This window comes from Trachemys scripta, chromosome 6 (assembly GCF_013100865.1).
Source record: "Trachemys scripta elegans isolate TJP31775 chromosome 6, CAS_Tse_1.0, whole genome shotgun sequence".
NCBI lineage: Eukaryota > Metazoa > Chordata > Testudines > Emydidae > Trachemys > Trachemys scripta.
Genome location: NC_048303.1, coordinates 17,904,349 through 17,928,487, shown reverse-complemented (window position 1 = coordinate 17,928,487; position 24,139 = coordinate 17,904,349). Strand labels below are relative to the sequence as shown.

General features: G+C 38.7%; 1 protein-coding gene across 4 annotated transcripts in view; it reads right to left on the bottom strand.

The window, feature by feature from the left end:
* The window catches only part of WDR7 (WD repeat domain 7), a 340,638-nt gene that overhangs the window by 53,610 nt on the left and 262,889 nt on the right, over positions 1–24,139 (bottom strand). For all 4 annotated transcript variants that reach the window (XM_034773718.1, XM_034773717.1, XM_034773719.1 and 1 more), the window contains 4 exons: positions 23,577–23,694; positions 21,127–21,276; positions 20,002–20,084; positions 6,369–6,468 (listed from right to left, as the gene is read on the bottom strand). In XM_034773718.1, coding sequence (XP_034629609.1) covers positions 6,369–6,468; positions 20,002–20,084; positions 21,127–21,276; positions 23,577–23,694 — 451 coding nt within the window. The remainder of the gene's footprint in view (positions 1–6,368; positions 6,469–20,001; positions 20,085–21,126; positions 21,277–23,576; positions 23,695–24,139) is intronic.

Here is a 24,139-nt window from a genome sequence, read left to right as displayed (position 1 = left end):
TAGACATGGATTGAAGTGCCAGATTTTGAGCACCCAAGAGTGAAAAACTGTCGTTTGTAACCAGATAGCCAAAGAGAGGTGTGAGTACTGCTAAAGTACTACTGCTAGCTCTAACTTCAGCTCTGTGTGAAACTTAACAAAAGAGAAGTTGGGCGAGGAAATATTTTTTATTGGACCAACTTCTGTTGGTGAGAGAGACAAGCTTTCAAGCCACACAGAGCTCTCTCTTACCAACAGAAGTTGTACTACATTTTATTGGATCCTCGCCCAAATTGTCTCTCTAATATCCTGGGACCGACATGGCTACAAATACATTGCATGCAAAAGAGAAGTGTCTTTTTAGAGCTATACATCTATTCTGCAATTTCACAAACACTGAAGTTCAGAAAGCGTACTGAACTTTCTACATATCTCATCAATACTGGCCTCTTGATGTTTTGTCAATGATATTGTAGCTGCTCTTTAATGGCCTGTTCTGAAGCCCACTGAAGTTGCCTTAGCTATTTACATGGACTTCTTTCTATATTTATATTACAAAAGCAGATACAAATATCTGATTATTCTGCCTTGGCTTCTATAGAACAAGATAGAGATGGATGAACTCCCAAATGCATAAATCAATAGCAAAATATCCATTGACTTCAGTGGGGCCAGGATTTCACCCAGTGTCTAAGTTGACAGAAAGGAAGTTGACAATAGCCTTGTCTATATAATAAAGGGTTTTTTTTTTGTATAATCTAGATGTGAATTTAAACTAATCTAGATATACTGGTAAAACCCACTCCCACCTTGACACTCTTAATCTGCTATAAAAGAGCGTCTTCTCAAATTAGTCTATATTGCTTGGGAAGGGGCTTAAGCTAAACTTAAAAAAGACAATTTAATATCAGAAAAAGAGTGTCCATATTGAAGGGAAGGGGTTATACTGGTACAACTATACTGGTGTAACTGGTAAAACTTTCCTCTGTTGACAAAGCCTTATACTTTCAACAACATTGACACACATAGCAAGTGCAAATTCTCCCTTGCAGACTCTAGCTTTAGAGAAAATGTAGCTATGAAGGTTTTCACCTTTAAATGGTACATGGTTAATACATTTTTTTCAACTCAATAACAGCTGGCCCTTGTCCAAACAATTTTAATACCAAATTTCCGATGACTGTTCATGGAATGAAATAAGCAGTGTCTGCATTAAGATCTAACGCTGCAAAGAATACTGGAAAAGCACCTGAAATATTACTATCCACTTAAGTAGTCAGCTCTCAATGCAACTATTGAAGTAACCAGACAAGTTGCCTGGACCTAGAAGTACTTTTAAGCCTTCTGCTCTCAAAACTGTTTCTGAAGTTTTAAAACTTTTCCTTAAAAAACATTTTTTGGTCTGATGGACTCTTGAAGCATCCTTCAAGTAAGTGTTCAAACACCTTCTGTGTGTACTTTATAATTCCATAAAGAGACAGGCAGAAGAGCCCTTATAAATATGTAACTGTTAAATCTTTAAATTGGAATAATATAAGATTGTCATCAGACTGCTCCTTATTTTCATTACTGGGAAGACTATTCTGTTCATCCTCAAACTGTAAATCAGGCATCATTTTAATAACTATCTCAGGATCAAAATACTCTCACTAAAATATGTTAAATAGGCAAAGTGAAAGAGGAAATTGGAAGGAACTGTTTTTTACTGTCTTTCTCAATATTTCCCATCCTTCCTGTCTGATGGTAGATACTTTCCTCTTTTAAAAAATGTTACAGGATTCAGCTGTAGAGTCAGTCAAAGCCTGTAAATATCTCCTCTGCTCTTCAGTAAGCTAACCTCTCTCCTGTGGCCCCGCTTCTTCCGCATCACAGAAGGTTCTTTCTAGCTGTAGTAAAATTATCTATATTAAGAAATGGAGGGGTTTGATTCCATGAATGTTGAGCACCTTCCCATAGAGGACATGGGGTAGGAGCACCTCAAAGGATCAGATTCTGAACATGAAGCCTAAAGTCAACTGATGGCTTTTGTTTTCCCCCCTAATCATTTCTCATATTTGTGATGCAAATTTTTCTGACATTATGACATTTTTTTTTAAATCAAAACTGCAAATGGTAATATTTAATTACTCTGGATGCCCTTTCCAGCCCACCAAAATTATCTGCCCCTTCACATGATTTATTTAGAGTCTGAAGGATAGTAAGGAAACAGGTTTCAGCGTAGCAGCCATGTTAGTCTGTATCCGCAAAAAGAACAGGAGTACTTGTGGCACCTTAGAGACTAACACATTTATTAGAGCATAAGCTTTCGTGGGCTACAGCCCACTTCATCGGATGCATAGAATGGAACATATAGTAAGGAGATATATATATATATATATATACACAGAGAACATGAAAAGGTGGGAGTTGCCCAACCAACTCTAAGAAGCTAATTAATAAAGATGAACTGTTGTCAGCAGGAGAAAAAAAACTTTTGTAATGATAATCAAGATAGCCCATTTAAGACAGTTTGACAAGAAGCTGTGAGGATACCTAACATGGGGGAAATAGATTTAATGTGTGTAATGGCTCAGCCACTCCCAGTCTCTATTTAAGCCTAAATTGATAGTATCTAGTTTGCATATCAATTCAAGTTCAGCAGTTTCCCGTTGGAGTCTGTTTTTGAAGCTTTTCTGTTGCAAAATTGCCACCTTTAAATCTGTTACTGAGTGATGGTCTTAAATATTCTACTAAAATGTCCAATTAACTACAGTATTCTTCAAACCATTTATTGAAACAAATCGGGATTAGGTTCCAGTAATCTAATACAATTAAAATGTCAACTAAAAATAAAAACAGGGTGTTTATAGATAAATGACTTGCAAACATTAGCCAGAGACAATCTCTTTCAACATAGCCAATGTTTATTATATAGAATGCATTTTAAAAGGGGGGGGGAGGAGGGCAGTATATCAGCAAGATAAGATACTTTAGCATGTCTGCCAAACCAAGGGCAAACCAATCCAGGGGGAAGATTTTAACTGCAGATGCAACCACACACATACATGTATCTGCAAGCACTTAACTAGCCTGTCTATCAACACCTCTGATGCTTTTTAACTATTTTAGACCAGTAGATAATTTAAGACATTTTATGGCACATTTTGGAAATCCTATTGTGAGGACATACTTCCCAAAATTAGAGTTACTTCAGAAATAAAAATACCCATGTGTTTATCCAGGAGTCATTTTAGTATACAAAGTTGAAAATTTAAGAATTCAAAGTGAATGTAATAGCTAAATTAAAGAATTGGGTACGTTGTCATTTTCCTTAAATGGGAATATACAGGCACAACAGAGCTATAGTGAAGTGGATGGTTAAATACTTAAAAATTAGCATAAAAAGTTTATGGACTAGCCCACAGACAAGAGAGACCCAGACTTGGAGGTTATTTGGGGTTTTTCACTCCCAGCTTCCAGTGAAACTAAGTACACAACAGAGATGTCACGACGAGTTTCTGAATGGACAGAAATGCTCAGTACAAAGCCATACTATGACCTTGATCGCTGAATGGTTGGAGTGGAAAGTGATGCAATGTTCATAGCACGCTTGGCAAAGAGGGTCAAGAAAACATATTTTGAGAGAAAAGAAGGAACTGACTGTGCCTTTGCAGTGAGAAGGTAGGCCGTAGCCAGGGTCTGAAAACTGCAGAATGGGATGGCTTCTTTAGGCAAGAAATAACATCATCCAGATCAAACAGCCTTCTATGGTTTGATACGTCAAGGCTCATGTGATAACAGGGTTGAAAATAACTCACAGTTTGTAGTGATGGAACACAATCAATGATTAAAATCCAGGCTAGCCTTCCATAAAGGCCAGGAGATTTACATAATCAGAGCTAGTGATTTCTTTAGCTTTCAGGTGATATTACAAACAAATCACTTTAAAAATGTCAACTGTCAGTCTGATCTGTATGTTACTAAAGCTTTGCAAGTCTTATGGAACTGATTCAATATTTAAGCCAAACAGGATATGTAAAGGAGCTGATGGCTGAGGGGATCAGAAATAGGAAGTGGAGACTTTCACCTCTAGGTTGTCAGCTGATAAAGTCTGTTGCCATTATATGGCTCTTTGTAAAAGAAATTCGGTGATCTCAGACTCAAACCAATTCCCAATGGACAGATGTTCACGTAATAAATACTACCGCAAATGACAACCTTGCTAGTAATCTCAGCTGAGAAGTCAAGGATCAGATGCTGGGAATGGACACTGAACTATCCTCTTACTCCTAGAGGTAGTCCTTCCAGGTAAGAGGTGAGGAAGCATGAGGCAATGTACCATTGTCTTTGCTGTTTTCCTGTTCTATAAATAAACAGAGGATTTCAGACTCCACGGCTGTCTACCTGGAAACTACACGCAGCATTATATTTATACACAAAACTAGAAAGAGCAAATAAAAACCACAAAACAAAAAAGTAGTTAAAATTAGGGCTGGCAAATGATTAAAAAATTAATCATAATTAATTGCGAGATTAAAAAATCGTTGTGATTAATTGCAGTTTTAATTGCACTGTTAAACAATAACAGAATACCATTTTTGGTGTTTGGGGAGGAACTGTGTGTGTGTTGGGGGGGAAGTGCGAGTGTGTGTGTGCGCGTGTGTGTGTTGGGGGAGCGCTGTCTCTTTAAGCACTGCATTCAGGAGCCTGAATGCTTTTTCAGCCTGCTGCAGCTGCTGTTGGCAGCAGTCACTCCTGAGCCAGCAGCGGACAGGCTCCCCCTGTTCCCCAATCCCAGCTCAACAGCGACCGGGTACATGGGCGAGAGGAGGGTAAACACCTCGACATCAACCCCCCATGCCCGTTCTTCACAGCAGACAGGAGGCAGGCTCCCAGTCAGGAGCAGCTTGGCCAGGGGGTGGCTCCATGGGTAGGGGGGAAAGGAGGCGGGAGCAGCCGTGGAACAGGGCAGCGGGAGGAGGGGCACCCGTGCCCCAGAAACACATAGCAGTGCCTCCCCTGAGCACGTCAGCCTGGTGTGTGATTAACGCTCGTTAAAAAAATAATGCGTTAATTTGTTTTGAGTTCATTGAGTGCATTAACTGTGATTGACAGCCTAATTATTATTTTTGATTACAAATATTTGCACTATAAAAAAGATTTTAAAAAAATCTACAAGTCGAAGCATATGAATGTTTAGCACATCTGGCACATAAATACTTTGCAACGCCGGCTACACCAGTTCCATGCAAATGCTGTTCTCGCTTTCAGGTGACATTGTAAATAAGAAGTGGGCAGCATTATCTCCTGTAAATGTAAACAAACTTGTTTGTCTGAGTGATTGGCTGAACAAGAAATAGGACTGAGTGGACTTGTAGGCGCTCAAGTTTTACATTGTTTTGTTTTTGAGAGCAGTTATGTAAAAAAACTTTCTACATTTGTAAGCTGTACTTTCATGATAAAGATTGCACCACAGTACTTGTATGAGGTGAATTGAAAAGTACTATTTCTTTTATCTTTTTTATAGTGAAAATATTTGTAATAAAAATAATAGCGTAAAGTGAGCACTGTTCACTGTGTATCCTATGTTGTAATTGAAATCAATATGTCTGAAAATGTAGAAAAGCATCCAAAAATATTTATAATAAATTTAAATTGATATTATATTGTTTAACAGTGGGATCAAAACTGCAATTAATCATGACTAATTTTTTTAATCTAGTTAACTTATTTGTGTTAAAACCACAATTAATTGACAGCCCTAGTTAAAATAATTAGTTTACATTTAATCTAACAGCTTTTGGAATTCTACCAGAGCTTTAACATATTACCAATAATAAGAGAGAATATGAACAATTCTATTTTATGAAAAAATTATCAACTACAAAATAATATTCAACTAAGTCCTAATCATTCCAATATAAAGACTGAAAAATTTACCCTGAAGCATAACCTGACTATGCAACCTATTGTTTTGGGTTGATATTATCATGCTCTTCTAACTACACATTTTGTTTAATACCAGAAAAGTTAATATAATTGAAATACAGATGTATTTTATAAAGGGGAACGGTAGAAAAAAATAACCAGTAAATTTTCTTTATACAGAAAATCAGACAAATATGAAATCAGAATTCAAATACAAGAGATTTATTTCAGAGGAGTTTGTCACAAGTAACACCTTATTTGGGGTTTCTGTTATTAACCCATCTATGGCAGCCATTCAGTCACAGTGAATGAAGACAGTAGGGCTCTATATACTTTGAGTCCTTCATTAAACTATTGATCCCCTTAGCATTCTCCATAATGTTCCAGCAGCTCAGCATGTCAACTGGCGCAGAGCTAGTCTCTCTTTCCTTTCAATAACTTCCACACACACTGTGGGGAGAAAGTCACAATGATTTATTTACCTGACATTTTCCAGTCCGGATGTCGTACAGGGCCACTGAACCATGGCGAGCTCCAACTGCTATTCTGTGACTCCGCTCATAATAGCTGACCATGTAGAACCTGCATTGAACATTATAACAAGGAACAGGTGAGATCTGACCTGCTTTCATGATGTGAAAGTTAACTGGTCATTAATATTAGTGCTTGAAGAGATTTTATTAAGCTATCTTTTGGTTACTAGTCTCCAACATACTTTCATTTAGCAAAAAACCCCAACTGACTTTTAATAAAATAATGCAGACATTTTATATCTCAGGACCTATGAGACTTGTTTATCAAGTTAGGTAATAGCATGCAAAGGCGTTATAAGATATTTTAATAAACATGAATTTTGTTATAATAAAATAACAAAGATGGACAACTCTTAGATACAGAATGGTTAAATAAGAACCTTTCTGCACTGAGCAGTACCCAAATATTTCTGCTTGGACATAAGAAAGGAAAGACAGGATGTAACAAGAGGGAAGGGGGGCGGGGGGCTGTTGCTGCCCATTAAATGAAACTGGGTGCAGCTCTCCTGTTTCAGTCCACATGTTCCAAGATGGGCCAATTAAGAGGCAGGGTAGCACCTAAGGGGCTCTAGGAGACCAGGTGAAATCCAGTGTGTCAGAGCAGACTGAGTGAGTCAGGAGATGCGAGTTGCCAAAGAGAGGTTCCTGGGAGAGGGTTGAAGGCAGATGTGCAGCAAGGGGTTTTCTTGCTGGTGTTTTCCTCTCCCCTGCCCCTGAGAGCTGGAGAGGGTTGATGGCAGGAAGAGCAGCAGAGGGAAATGCCTGCTGGCTCTAAGACAGAGAGCCAGAGCCCAGGGTCAGAGTGGTCTGAAGGAGGGGGGAGCAGCAGAGGGGTTTACTCACTGGTGTTTCTTTGCTGCAGAGCTGAGGCCTAAGAGAGGGTCCGAGTTGAGAGGCTGTGGGAGTTCCCGCTGGGAAGAATAGGGTTGATCCCAGAAGGAAGGGCTAGAGTGGCTGTTCTGGTAGAGGGATGAAGGAGGATTTGCAACGAGTCTGGGTGTGGCAGAAGACATTGGAACCAAGAATGTGTTATGTAAATGGCCAAGAGGATGTGTGATTCTAAGGACTCCTTGCACTGGAGTAATATGAACTATGCTCTGGGACTTTTGCACTATGTTTGGTTAATAAGTTATATTGATTGACTTGAGAACATGCTTCCATAGAGTTTCTGGGAACTCAAAATGGAAACTGAGGCAAGGGATCACCAAGGGGTGCCTGTGAGGGCCACTCAGTTACACAGGATTATTAAAAAAGATAAGGAAAAAAACGCCAAACTAATGACAGTATCTTTACATAAGAAGCTATGAATCACAATAGGTATTAAGGGCAATAATATTCTTCCAGCTGAGGAAGAATTGAGAACTATGATGTATTTCTTAATGTCACATTATACTTTATGCAGTGCATGAGCACAGCATTACTTTAAAACACAAAGTCACTTTCAAAGTCCAGACAATTATTACACCTCTAACAAGACACACAATGTCAATCTCCTTATTCCAAAGTCAAACCCTTTGGAACTTCAGAATACCTTTCTGATAAAACACAAATCAGACCTTAAAAAAGTAAAAGTGCCCATTATTATATTCTCGATAGTTACATCTCACTCTAGCAGGTTCTATGTGAGACTGCTAGAGTCATTCTGTAAAAATATGGTGCTGACCATATATATGGCTTAAAACACTACCACTAATAACATCTTACACTGATATATCACCTTTCTTCTTGAAGGACCTGGAGTGCTGCATCAACTATACAAATACAACAATCATGCACTCATTTCTATGATGCAAAATGGTAGTCTGGAAGAAATACAGCACATAACAGGCTGTAAAAAAGTGGATTGTTAGTTTTGATACAGTATAATGGGGTAAAGGGCTTGAAGGGAATGAAGAGTCTGGATTATACTTTTGGGTTTCTGTTTTGAAGGAATAAGTGCATAAATTTAGGGCCGGATTCACAAGATTGGCCCCAGCATCTGCTGCAACTCAGGAAAGAGAAGGTCACAATCTGGCCTTGTCTGCCTGTACCATCCACACAGTTGTCCATCCTCTCGTCATCAGTCCAGAAAACCTCACATAAAGCCAGTATAAATTTAAAAGCATGCAGTTGCATACGTATTAACTAATTTACTTGACAAATAAAACATATCCTGGCACCCCAGATCCCTGTACTCCCAAATGCAAACCGCAAGGCTCCGACTGCCTACAGATACAGCCATCATCTAATTTCCCCAGAGACCCAGTGCCCCAAAAGCAAATGCCTTCACCAGGTCATTCCATGTGGCAGGAACTGTGACCCCCAGAGAAGGTTCTTCATACCTATTCTCACCAGTGGTATCATTGACATCTGCCAGAGCCCTCTCCTATTACCCACTTTGAAACTAATTTTGGGACAATAGTCTGAGGTCAATAACTTAGGGCCTCAGAATTTTATACTATCTTCCCACAACTTCTGCCCACCACTGCTCCTCCATCCATGTACTATTGCTATTAAAAGGACCTGCACAGTCAGGGACATAGGACATTAGAGCATAAAAAGCTGCTAAGACTGTTATCCCATACCTTAACTTATGTCCTGTTCTCTGTCAATATAGAACACTCCATCCCCAAGATCCATCAGAAGGTGGGTGGGAAGCTCTCTGACTGCTTGGCTGCACTGGGAAGTGGGAATGTTTCCAGCCTCAATACCAAGCCTCTTATTCCCCTTCCCTGGCACCAGCCTGATCAATCTCTCTGATTTCTGGGCTTTCAGATCCATCAGTTAAGGCCAGCACTGAAATTATTCTGTCTTATCACTCCTCATTAAGGGTAAAAAAAGGTGTTGGAAACACTGGCCCAGCCACGTGTAAAGACTGCACTCCAGGAGAGGGAAGAATGAGTATTTTGTGTGAGAACTGATAATGCTATGGGCAAATAGACACCCTCAAGGTCTAAAGAATATGAATTTGATATAAGGTATGTAAGGTTGAATGATATTCAGTGACTATGGCAGGGGACCACTTAACTAAATTCATACCCACATTTTACACCAGCCATGTCAAATTTTACTTGCCAGACTTAATAAAGTATTTGTCACAGGAATTTTGTAAAAGTGTTTCATACAATCAGTAAACTCAAGACTTGATATTTATTCTCGCAGAAAAATATGTACTAAAACCAACCAAACAAAAAAATGGTATCTGAACATTTATGGGGGGGAAGGAAAAGATTTTAATACAAATTGCTTTATCCCTCATTAGTTCTGCTGCTCCACTGCCTGGGTACAATCCACATGTTGGAAGCAGATTTTTTTAAGAAATGAGAACATCACAAACTGCTGGACCAAAGCAGACAGCATTCATTTCCTTACTGGATTTTAAGTGCCATTTAGACAGACAGCTGAGTCAGCTTTTTTCTTGAAAACAAGAATCAGTTTGCATAAAAAAATGTTTTTTTTTTTTTTTTTTTTAAATACAAAAACTTCCTTGGAAAATAGATATTTTTGTTTTCACCTTTAAATAATAATACCCCCCTCCAACCAATTCTAGTCCGTTTGCATTCAGTTCTTGACTATTTTAGTCTTCTTTACTTTTCATTTGTTTTTTTCTACCATATTATCCTTGTCAATTTTTTTCTTAATAGTATCATGTTTTAATCTGTTGGCCGTAATATCTATTTAACATGCCTCCAACCCCTTTTAGAGAGTTTGCAAGTGATGAACATTTATTTCTGTAAAAATATATACACAGTTAAATATTTTTAATCCTATGACTCACACTTTCTAAGCTTCCAAACAGCAGAATTTAGCTAACAGATAATGATTTCAAAGCAGCCAATCTACATCTAAATTTAGATTCGACAGCAATTCCACTCCTGCAAATCCAGCTGATGTATCCATACACACACTTGGCAGCTTAGTGGAATCTATGCTCTTAGTACTGGGCTATTATTGTACATGAAAAAGCTGTGGTGGGCAAAAGGACAACTTCCATCTCAGCATCCACTTCATTTTATTACCTGAGGAGTTTTGGTCAAACTGAATAAATAATGCTGTTATAGTAGCAGTGGCAGACATGCCCCAAATTAGAGGTGGGGTTGCAGGTAGCAATCTGCACACACACTTCCCCCCCCCCCCCCAATCCTCTCCAACTCTCTCTCTCTCTGTTTCAGAATGAAAAATTCAGATGTTAATGGGCAATGTGGTCCCTTTACTGTTCTCTGTTAGGCCCAACTTCTCTCCATCCAACCTACTTTTCAACTCCAATCCTTATCCATGCACAGTTCACCTACAACCTAATCCAGCATCTGACTCCATTTAACCCTGCCAACCCAAACTCTTCCCCTCCCAACTGAGAACAACCCTCAAACCACCTCAGCTCCCTCCAATCCAACCAGAGTATTGCCAAACTGAAGCATGCAAAAATCATGAGTCAAGGCCAAAACTCCGCCTCCCCAACCCATGAGATTGGCTTAAAAACCATGAGATTTTAAAAATAATAAAGCTGAGATTTTTTTATTTGCCCTCTTGTTGTGGAGCCTCCACAACCACGAAGCTTAGAAACTTGCTTTTAATTATTTTAAAAACAAAATCTTAGATTTTTACGTAAGTCAAGTAATTCCTGAAGCTGGGGTTTTATGAAAAATCACCAGATATCATGGGACTTGCTATAAAATCATGAGAGTTTGTGACACTGCAACCCCACCTGCCCCAAAACACCCCTTCGCACCCCTTCATTGTACCCTATCCTTCAGGCTAATCACCCTTCTTCTTTCTATCTACTTACTTTCTCCATGGCACGGAGCCCCTCTCTCACCAAACACTTCCAGGATCACAATACAGTCCAAACCACCCCTCAGATTTACAACCTGCCAGGGCTTAGAAAACATCCTCAGGCTCAGAACACTTCCTCCTCCTCCTAATCTAACACCCCATTTCCATGGAGTGGAAAAGAAGGAGCAGAAGTGGCAAAGGAACATGTGTAGAGTCTGCCTCTGTTGGCCTACTCCTGTAGAAGCTTGTATTCCCTGCTCTGTGCCACCTTCCTCTGCTGCCTGCAGTCTGTGTGCCACTGACACAGAATTCCACCCCTGGGAGCCAGGGGCTGCCACTAGAATTGGGGTTCAGCCCTACCAAGAGCGCACCAGGGACAGCAGGTGGTACTGCACTACATCAGTCACATTACACAGCTGTAATGTTACTGGTGGAGTTTAGCCCGAATATGCCATAATGACCAGCAGCTCCATAGAATGGAAGAGTGTGGTGTATGTTTCTTGTAATGTGCAGTAGCTTTCACAATGTACTTGCCAGGGGCCATATTAAACCCTGGCATAAATAGGCTTCAGAGATACTGTACCCATTTACAACAGGACTGAATATGGCCTGTAGTTTTATAACAGTGGAATAAACACCATCTTTTCTCTAAACAATAAACATTTCCTGGCATGTGAAAAAATCCTAAATATTTTGCTTCCTTATTTCTCAGAAAATGTTTAATATATATGCACTTATGTGTCAGAGGTTTTCAACTGCTGAAAAAAGATGTTATGTACTAGTGTACATTACTGTAAACCACCATCCAATTACTGGTGTGGTCAGTATGTTATTTACTAAATATGTTGTGGCATCTAAACCAAATATTATAGTGAGTGCAGGCTGAATACACTGGTCTACAATTTTTGAGAAGTCGTCTGCTTCAGAGATAAAATGTACTATTTATTATGTATTTTGATGTGCTGAATTCAAATATGACAATTAAAACAACTGATTGGCTACTGTTTCTAAGATATTTAAGTTTTTACATTTTATGTCTATGTATATTGTGTAGATAGTAGAGTTTTAATCATAAATTGTAAACCTAGGTCTTTTCATGTGTTTATGGTTGCTTTACATGATAATATTTCACCTGTCCTATTTATGTAACACTTTAAAAATCAGCAAAAGGGTTATATAAATAAAATGTATTATGAAACAAAAGGCAAAAAACTATTATGTACATAGTTTAGTCCTATTCAGTGTCTACTTGGCGCTTCTTGGCTTGTCTCTTGTATTCATTAAATGGAGCATCTCTTGTCACTGTCCAGCAATAGTCTGCAAGCACTGATGGGCTCCATTTGCCCTGATAGCGTTTCTCCATTGTTGCAATGTCCTGGTGAAATCGCTTGCCGTGCTCGTCGCTCACTGCTCCGCAGTTCGGTGGAAAAAAATCTAGATGAGAGTGCAAGAAATGTATCTTTAGTGACATGTTGCAACCAAGGCTTTTGTATGCCTTGAGGAGGTTTTCCACCGACAACCTGTAGTTGTCTGCCTTGTTGTTTCTGAGAAAATTTATTGCCACTAACTGGAAGGCTTTCCATGCCATCCTTTCCTTGCCACGCAGTGCAAGGTCAAATGCATCATCTCGAAGAAGTTCATGAATCTAAGGACCAACAAAGACACTTTCCTTTATCTTAGCTTCACTTAACCTTAGGAATTTTCCACGAAAGTACTTGAAAGTTGCTTGTGTTTTGTCAATGGCCTTGACAAAGTTCTTCATCAGACCCAGCTTGATGTGTAAGGGTGGTAACAAAATCTTCCTTGATTCAACAAGTGGTGGATGCTGACCACTTTTCTTCCCAGGCTCCAATGACTGTCGGAGTGGCCAATCTTTCTTGATGTACTGGGAATCTCTTGCACGACTATCCCATTCACAGAGAAAACAGCAGTACTTTGTGTATCCAGTCTGCAGACCAAGCAAGAGGAGAGCAACAACCTTCAGATCGCCACAAAGCTGCCACTGATGTTGGTCATAGTTTACGCACCTCAAAAGTTGTTTCATGTTGTCATAGGTTTCCTTCATATGGACTACATGACCAACTGGAATTGATGGCAAAACATCGCCATTATGCAGTAAAACAGCTTTAAATCTCATCTTTGATGCATCAATGAACAGTCTCCACTCATCTGGATCGTGAACGATGTCGAGGGCTGCCATCACACCATTGATGTTGTTGCAGGCTACAAGATCACCTTCCATGAAGAAGAATGGGACAAGATCCTTTTGACGGTCACGGAACATGGAAACCCTAACATCACCTGCCAGGAGATTCCACTGCTGTAGTCTGGAGCCCAACAGCTCTGCCTTACTCTTGGGTAGTTCCCAATCCCTGACAAGGTCATTCAGTTCACCTTGTGTTATGAGGTGTGGTTCAGAGGAGGAGGATGGGAGAAAATGTGGGCCCTGTGACATTGATGGTTCAGGACCAGAAGTTTCATCCTCATCCTCTTCTGACTCAAGTGAGAATGATTCTGGTGCATCAGGAACCGGCAGTCCTTTTGCGTGGGGTACTGGGCGTATAGCTGATGGAATGTTTGGATAATGCACAGTCCACTTTTTCTTCTTTGACACACCTTTCCCAACTGGAGGCACCATGCAGAAGTAACAATTGCTGGTATGATCTGTTGGCTCTCTCCAAATCATTGGCACTGCAAAAGGCATAGATTTCCTTTTCCTGTTCAACCACTGGCGAAGATTTGTTGCACAAGTGTTGCAGCATATGTGTGGGGCCCACCTCTTGCCCTGATCTCCAATTTTGAGCCAAAATAAAGGTGATAGGCTTTCTTAACCATAGTGGTTATACTGTGCTTTTGTGATGCAAAAGTCACTTCACCACAAACATAGCAGAAGTTATCTGCACTGTTCACACAAGTACGAGGCATCTCTGCTCACTTTGGCTAAACAGAAATGTGTCCCTTTGCAAAATCAAACACTGACAAATAAAAGAGCACGACACTGTATGATTTCTAGAGCTGCTATAGGGCAATTTGTTCAGCAGATGTAAGCTTCGTTATGATTGCATCATCCATGACTTCTAGGAATAACATGATGCAATTCATATCATGTATGATGCAATACCAGCTTCAGATTGCATCATTCATTGTTTTGCCTAAAAAGCAAGTACTATCCAAACCCAATCATAGATTTATTCATAGATCCAGTCAAAGATGTATTTTAGTCATTTCTCGTTTAAATTGAGATCCCTTCCCTTTATAACTCACTTATCCTCCACCATTCCCAAGTCAAGGGTCGTATATACTGACCCAAAAGCATATCTTGAAAACTAGAGCCAATCAACAATTTTAAGCATCATTTTCATTCTCAGTGACCCAGAATTAGTAAAGTTTGACTACATTTATTTCAGAAGCATTTTGGCTGTAGAGCAGTGATATTGAAAATATGTGATAAATGTTATTAGATTGTAACAATTTAAACTAAGAATTAGGGCCCATTTTTTATCTTCGTGTATTTGTCATTACATTCCATATCTATCTATACCTCTGTGTAAGTAATAACAGTAAAATATTGTCCAAGTATCTGACAACTGTTTTTGTTATTATTTATCATTTTTAATGTGGTAGTGCTCTAAGGTCCCCACTGGGATGAAGTAACCTATTGTCCTAGGTACCTACACAGTCACACGGCAAACACAGTATCTCACTCTGAAAGCTAATTTAAGGCAAGGTGCAACAAGTGAGTTACAAATAAAAAAAACAAAAAATACCCCAGGAGAGAAGTGAGGAAGAAGTTAGCAGAGTAGAAAGGGATCTTGAGGAGCAATATGAAGGAGGGAAGAATTAACAATAACTCCTGTATAAATCTAATGTACCTATTCACTATGGAGGGAAGGGAGGTCTATCATAACCATCCATTCGGTTCTAAATTACTTTCCTATATACCAATGCCACTGAAGCATGATGTAAGAAATAGGTGTGGATGTATGACAGTAACACCTCACCACATTCTTCAGAACACACAGAATAAGATATTGTCTGCATCTGATGGAGCTGAAGACACTATTTGGCTAATGCAACGCTTTTACTTTAAGATCTTTCTTTGGACTCAGCGGGTAACAAATAGTGCAAAATGTGGATGCTTAAATATTCATAAAATATTAATTGTGTAGGTAATACATTTCCCTTCTATTATCATACATTCACTGGATATTTTAGAGACCTTAATTTAGAATTTTAATGTCTTGCAATTAGCCACAAAGGGTCTGGCTTTACTTCAGATATTCTTCAGTCATATTTTAAAAAGTTTTGTTCCTTCCCTTCTACAGAATTAGGCCTCCATTGAAATCCGAAGACCAAGAACTAACATGGGTGACAGCACCTTTACCTACTGCGTTGTAATTCCTTGGCATTCTACAAGAAACTCAGAAACTATCTGTTTTTAAAATTTTATTTCAAGTCCTTGTTTTGTTTAGTCCTGGAAATAAAGTTCTAGCTCTAATACATTTGCTTCCTGTGAGATTCTTCCACTGTAAAAAGCAAAATAAGGAACATTTATTGTTTCAAATTCAGACTAACTTCCTGTTTTCAAATACACAGCAACATTTGAACATCAGTTAATTTCATCCTAAGGTCTCGATTCATCAAGATATCTAAACACATGCCCAGTCCCACTGACCTCAATAGGACTATTCAGATGCATCAGGCTGCTCAATCAGGACTACATGATTCTTAGGAAATCTTCTCAGCCATACAAAATGTTTCTGACTTCAACTTTATCTTGAGCATTTTCAAAATTTCAGACATACTTTACTGTCAACCCACTGCACTTCTGTATTTTATTTTATTTGGACTTTTATGATTTCTGTCTGGCATTTTATTGAGCATTGGTAAAAATCAGTCTACATAAAACATGACAGAAGCAAGGGGAAAACTAGATATCAACCCGAATCAAATATTGTAAAATATGTTGTTTAATGAGAGATTCATCTCATCACAGCCAGATTGGATGGATTCAGGATCACAGTCATTAATAAGAGGACTACTAAATCTGTATGCCACTAAGACAGAAGGAAAGTTAATAATCCGGTATTTGAACAAGCATACTACTTTTTAAAGCCATGGGTTTTACAAAACCACTCAAGCTAGGACTTTGCTTGGAAACAGCGAACAGAGATTGGTTGTTATAGCCACGATATGGTATTTAAAGACTACTATATGAGAAGGGAAAGCCAAAAATGCCTAATAATATTGTTTTGTCTGCTGAAGTAACAGACTCACTCACAACAGGTGTGCACATTTAATACAGTATCGCAGGGAGATCATTAGGAGATTAAAAGAATTAGTAATAGGATTAAGCCAAAGTGCTACCACTTGGAATCTCTCCAGAGATTTAATGATTTGCTAAAATCATATGAAATTTTCCATTGGTCTGAAAGATGACTTCAGTGGAGTGCTGTATCATTTTTACAATAGCCATAACTATGTACAGTAGGAGATATTGCTAGCAATTTAGCCAAATGTAAAGACAATGTGCCACTATAAAAATGCAAAAAGGATGGGGAGATTTCTTGCATTAATTCCCAGTTGTCCTTGCATTTACATTTCAAGCTAAAGTTTTTAAAGTATCTGAAGGAAGGAAGATTATCTTTATTCATGACATACCTGTCAAAGGTATAATAGTTCCTTTCTTGCAATTGTTGTTCTTTTTTATAATTGTGTAGGTATAATTATTACATTAAAATACAACCCCCTGACATATTAAATATTGTACTTTACATGGTTAATATGTTATAATATGAATATTTATAATAGCTTAAGAATATTATAAATACATATTATAAATCACATTTTATAATCTGTGAATATTAAACTTTAAGAACAAAAGGGGAGATTGGCAGGCATTGATCTTCAACTGAATGTCAGTGGGAGTTAGAAGCCTACCTACACTTTGTGCCTTTCAGAACTCCCCAAATGCCAAGCCACCACCAATACGAACATGAACAGAAAAAGAAAACCACCATGTTCCTGACTAGCTAAAATAATATGATAATTCTATAAAAACCAAAGGAACAGAAAAACAATCTCTGATGTCAGAAAAATATTAACACTCTCTCAGCAGTTTATACACAACAGACCACGAGACAGGTTTAAAACCAGCAACATGGTTCTACTGACATTTGAGAGTTTAATTTCAATTGAATCTTATACGCCTAGTGTGAGAGAGAGTCTTAAAAATATTTTTTTAAAACCAATCAGATGAGAACATTTGTGTTCCACTACTTGACACATGAATTAGCAACAAGAGAAGTGCAGGTCTGTCACATAGTAAGTATCCTCTGAAGTCAGTTTTTGTTCTGTGTTTCCAAATTCTGTTCTTTTTCCAAAGATGCCAGTGGGGGAGCAGTAAAACGTTTGCAAATGTATCAGAAAGCTATCAAGGAGCCTGACTGCATCTTTAGAGTTGTTAAAAACAACTGAGGAGAAGATGAAACTGGCATTTTGCAGCACAATTTACTGGCATCTGGGGGGAACTGGTCAGATGGGCAGACACAGCAGAGGACAGGCATTTGGGAGTCAGGTGATTAAAGTCTCCTTCTCCAGCAATAACACAATCATGAGGATGGTAGCAATTTGGCAGGTCAAAAGAGAGGTACAGATCCTGCTCACCTGGCAGAAGAGTGTAAAGTAGCTACATGGCAGGAAGAGATCCCTTCCACCCACTCATCTGTCCTCAAAGGTATGAAGAGTGAGTGGTAATTGCCACAAACTCAGGATTTATTAAACCCAGTTGTTTTTCAGTGACTGTTTCTTGTTATCTCAGTTATATTGCTTGTTCCAACTGGACAGCTGTATTATGCCCCAAGAGATTAGGATGGAAAGTCTTGAAAATGCATATTCTGTAGAACATTACTCTTCTCTATGCTCTCTTCAGCTTGGTCTACAGATACCATATGTATTTATAAAATTGATGCACTTCCATGTTGGGATCTTTGTAATTACACTTCATTTTCAGCTATTAGATTTATCAAAGCAGCTAGTTCTTACCAAGAAAAGAATGGACACTTGCTTTCAAAATCACGTACTTGGTGAGGATAGCTTTATAGTCCAACAGCACTCAAAAAGTAAGGCTCAAACATCCTCATAAAGGAGGAGTACACCTGTGATATGGCCAAATTCTGTTACGAGAGTACACTTTGCTATGGACATCGCTATGCTGCTGAACATGGTTATATCACGAAAGGGAAGTAGGTAAGCATGTGTTTTGATGAGTGCTGGTTCCTCAATACCCTTGGAAGACTTATTCTGTCAGAGGTCAAAGACCTCAATTGTGACAGTACTGCCTGCAGTTTGGCCTCAGCATTCCTTCAGACTTTGACTAGATCTCCTCAGGATGGCCCAATAGAGACCACTGTGTTATTTTGAAATAGTTGCAGCCTTCATTTTACACGAAAAATGGATCTCTCTCTTCCTGGTGTGCCAGAGGCAACATGCTTTATTTTTAATTGTATAAGCACCTATCAAGTTTGTGCAGAAACACTATTAATTTAAATTTTTCCTTTGTTTTTAAATGTGGGTATACAACTATCCACCAATACTTTGAGGAAAAAGTATTACAGATATTTTCCCCCTTCTGGAGAGGATAAATAGACATATTGATAAATCACCTCTTTTATGGAGTATTGTACAGTGTTAGACTGGAAAGGAAGCATGTAAAACTCTCCTTTGTCATGATGTCCACAAAAATCTTGACAACAGTTTGGCTGCTGGTGCTCTGAGACTACTCCCTATTATGCTGACCAATATTTCCTCACTGCTTCCTTGCACTCCCCTGTTGGTCTGTCTGTATCCATTTGTTGTCTCCTGTCTTACACCAGAACTGTTTTTGTGCTGTGTTTGTACAGTACCTAGCACAATGGGATCCTGTGTCTATGACCGGGTTCTTAAGTGTTATGATAATACAAATAACAGATTAAACCACAGGACTTGGATTAAACCTCAGAAGGTCGGTGTTCTATTCCCATCATTGCCAGAATTCCTTTCACAAATCACTTCATTTTGCCTCAGTTTACCCATGTGTACAATGAGGATAATAACTAATTAACTGAAGTATATAAAGCACTTTAAAATCCAGGGGTGCAAGATGCTGTAGAAGTACAGTTATTATTTCCAAACACAAGAAACGAACTGTGGTGGTTACAACTATAATGAAAGAAAAGAACCTGACCATTTTCTGTTGTTTATGACAGAGAAAATAATACAATATTGGAGTTGTAGGGCAAAGTTTTAAGAGATACTACCAACATAAAAATGAACAGTATTTTACCATGTGGACTTCTATACAGAAGCATTTCCAATAGTTGGCAAGAACTCTGCTATTTTCTGACCTACCTCCTCTTTTTCAGATGTAACAGGGATTAGAAAAACTGTACACGACAGTAGAACCTCAGAGTTACAAACACCTTGGGAATGGAAGTTGTTCATAACTCTGAATGAAACGTTATGGTTGTTCTTTCAAAAGCTTACAACTGAACATTGACTTAATATAGCTCTGAAACTTTACTAGGCAGTTTTTTAGCAGTTTACGTTTAACAAAGTATTGTACTGTATTTGCCTTTTTGGTCTCTGCTGCTGCCTGATTGTGTACTTCCAGTTTCAAATGATGTGTGCGGTTAACTGGTCAATTCATAACACTGGTATTCATAACTTCGAGGGTCTACTGTACTTAAAATACTCTGTAAATCTGAAGTTTTAAGGTGTAAACATTATGGCGATAAGTAAGCTATAGCAAGAGAATATATTCATCACAAATCATTTCCTTCAGTGCTTTTACCTGCAGATGGCTGGAAAGCATTCCTGAAGTCCCTTTTTTTTGACTAAGGATCCTTCAAGGCAGTACATGAGGATGTCCATAACCTTGGAAACAAAAGTTACAATTGTTTAACAATGTTTGATTTTATTGTTCATAACAAAATTTAAATTCTGAACAGTTATAGAGTTTTCTAGCTCTTGTGTTTAATTATATTTTTGGTACCTAAGTATAATGTGTTATCTGCATAAACAAATCTGACTGTATTGCAGCATATTGGAATTTGCAATGGCAATGGTACTGGGAATTGCTGCAAATACTCATTCACAGTAACAGTACACATTTTACAAAGCTACAGACTACAGGCAAGTGTCTGCTATTGAAGGCCTGAGAAGGAACACCACATTTTGTGCTAGTTATATTAAAAGAGAATGTGAACAGGAACACCAAAGTTAAGGAAATCACATGGTATGGTGGATTCTTTAACAATGTCCTTCAGCCTTAATGAATATGCATCTGAAAGACAAAACTTTCAACATCCCTCTTCAGTCCATTCAAAATGCTGCTGTTAAAACCACGTCCAAATTGCCAACAAATTCTTTTACTAGCTTGTCCTTACCAATTAAGTCCTATCCAATTCTCTGCTCTGGTCTCTTCAACCCTTGACACCTTCACTTTGCCCAAGCTACAGGATTAACTATTCCATTTTGTCCATCTCCATACATCCTTTTATGTAGCCCTCCTGTCAGAAACCCTCTCTGCAACCCAGTCTTCAATGCACCCAATTAACCCTTTTCAAGGGCCTCCTGAAAATACATTACTTCCCAGCCCAAGTCCTCCCCTTAAAAAAGAGTTTACCCAAAAACAGATAAAGGAAAAAATTAGAACAAGGTGTGCTAAACATCACTGCTCGCTGATCTTGCTTTTGTTGCGCCATACCCAGTCATTTGTATATCTGTTTTCTGCTCCTTTTTAAGCCCCTTGAGACAGGGACAGAGTCTTATGGCATCAGATGTGTTATTTTAAAAAATAAGTATGTTCCATGGTGTTGTAAAGGTAGATGGCACTTTACAATTGAGTTTATGTGCAATGTATTATTCATTGATTTATTAAAAACTATGATATACAGATATTACAGCATATTCTTACCTCTACAAGAAGATCCACAACGTCTGTGGGCATTTTATCTATTAGTATTTCGATTACTCTTAGGATCTCTCCTTTAGCCCGAGCAAGAGCTGTGGTGTGAATATTCTGTTGAGACTGAGTGTTTGCTGCCAGCGCAGTGTGTCTATGCACCTACAAAAAGAATAGGATTATATATTTCATTACTGTTGTCCACATATGTTTCAACTATACTTAGCATGAGCTTTCCATGTTTGTTTCATAATACCAGATCAGGTTCCAACAGTCTCTAGCAGCGGTGAGAGGAGTCCAAGTGTTCATGTGGGCTACTGCAGTTCTACATTGTCACATCTCTTCTTCAATGTGTACATAAAGCCAATTAAGGAGGTTAAGTAAAGTAAAGAGGCTGGGCTGGTGATTATTTCTGTTTGCTAATCACACCTAACTCTGTCTGCACCTCTGACTTGGCTGGCACAGTGGAATAATTAGCCCACTGTCTAAGATTGAGGCATGGATGAAGACTAAGGTACTGTCACTAGTCTGAGGGAAGACACCAGAGGAATTACAAATTAATTATGCAAAATTACATTGTTCCACATCATTCACTAGGAATGAAGACCTCTGATGACCAATCCAAAAATATAATTTGTGAAATAATATTCAGAAAAGAAACAGCTTTTGTTTGAGGTTTAAGGACAAATGTTCAACATTTGGACTAAAATATTACATTAAGAACATCTGTATTTTGCAGAACTCATTTGAACCATAGAATCATAGGACTGGAAGGGACCTCGAGAGGTCATCTACTTCAGTCCCCTGCACTCGTGGCAGGACTAAGTATTATCTAGACCATCCCTGACAGGTGTTTGTCTAACCTGCTCTTAAAAATCTCCAGTGATGGAGATTCCACAATATTTATTCCAATGTTTACCCACCCTGACAGTAGGAAACTTTTTGTCCTATCTTCAGGAGTTAAGAAAAACACATTTTTCCCCTGCTCCTTGTAATAATCTTTTACATACTTGAAAACTATTATGTCCCCTCTCACTCTTCTCTTTTCCAGACTAAACAAACCCAATTTTTTCAATCTTCCCTCATAGGTCATGTTTTCTAGACCTTTAATCATTTTTGTTGCTCTTCTCTGGACTCTCTCCAATTTGTCAACACCTTTCCTGAAATATGGTGCCAGGAACTGGACACAATATTCCAGTTGAGGCCTAATCAGAGCAGAGTAAAGCAGAAGAATTACTTCTCGTGTCTTGCTTATAACACTCCTGCTAATACATCCCAGAATGATGTTTGCTTTTTTTGCAACAGCATTACACTGTTGACTCAGATTTAGCTTGTGATCCACTATGACCCCAGATCCCTTTCCTCGGTACTCCTTCCTAGATAGGCATTTCCCATTTTGTATGTGTGCAACTGATTGTTCCTTTCTAAGTGGGGTACTTTGCATTTGTCCTTCTTGAATTTCATCCTATTTACTTCAGACCATTTCTCCAGTTTGTCCAGCTCATTTTGAATTTTAATCCTAACCTCCAAAGCACTTGCAACCCCTCCCAGCTTGGTATTGTCTACAAACATTATAAGTGTACTCTCTATGCCATTATCTAAATTATTGATGAAGATACTGAACCGAATTGGACCCCAAACTGATCCCTATGGGACCCCACTTGCTATGCCCTTCCAGCTTGACCGTGGCTTTTGAATGTAGCCTTTGAATATGTTTTAATTATTATTCTGCATACACTCTTTAAAATGTTGGTCCACTTTCTTTACTGATCCTCACTTTCACAAAAAGGGAGGGTCAGGGTGAATAAATGGCCCATCTTGGACTTAATGATATATAATACCAAATATTATTTTGGACATTTAAGGGCCCTTCACGGTCTACCTCCTTGCCAGCCTTCTTTTGCCAACCCGATGTTTAGGTACACTCACACATAATCAGACCTGCAGAGGCTGCAGCTGCTTCTAAAATCAGATGCACTAAGGAGATGGGAGAATGACTGGGGTAGAAAGGGGATCCTAGCTTCTATGCTATGCCCAAAGAACCTAGGACTGGATTGGGGAGGACCCAGAAGAAACACCCATCACAAAGACGGGTGGGATGATGAAGGATTTTGCCCACTGCTCTATATGTGAATTGGAAGGTTATACACCCAGTACATCAGGACACAACAGATTAAGCCATTTTCAACTCATCAAGTGACCTGGTATAGCAGTTATCAAGATATTGCTGCATAATGTGTATGTTGCATACCACCAAATATTTAAAAATGATAACCCATTTGGTCTCCCCAAAAAAGCTAAATTGTGGGGCAGTGGTAAAGGAGATTTGACAATTTTTTATTTCTGTCTGCTAATACTGGAGCTGAAAAGCACTAATATAAAACCAACCAAAAAGTTTGTTGCACGCTGAGATCATTATTCTTTTGAAAGTGCAGTTCAGTGAACATTGAAGTTTTTCTCACCTCCTTGGCGATAGTTGTTATGAAGGCGGGTGGTCTGGCAGTGGCAATGAGTGAGAGAGCATGTCGTGCAGAGCGGGCGGAGTCAGCTGCTGGACTCAGAGGCAGCCCCATTGTGATGCTAAAGAGGGATCAGACAAAGGGGGGAAAAAAGAAAAGAGGCATTAGAAATATAGAGTGAAAAGATTAGACACAGCTTATAATGTCAGTTCAAGGTCAACGGGAGCACTCAAACAGTTAGAATATAATGGACTTCCAACAATGAGCAGTGATTAGGAGTCAGGGTGTTCTGGCATCAAATACAAAATCGAATAATTAACCATGAAGATTGAAAACAGTATGTGCATCTGTCCAAAGTGTTAAAAAGGCCTTGTTAACAAATTATCTAGCTGTAGTACTGAATACGTATCACAAAACCTGGGACAAGGCAAATAAAGAATGTCATACAAAGTATTTTTATATTTTATTGTTTAGCAAAAGTTTAGAAGCAGCTTGAAAATACAGCTTTTGTAGTATTACTATTCAGTTCAGCTAAGCACTTTTAACTAGTTGGGAGGAGGGGAAGG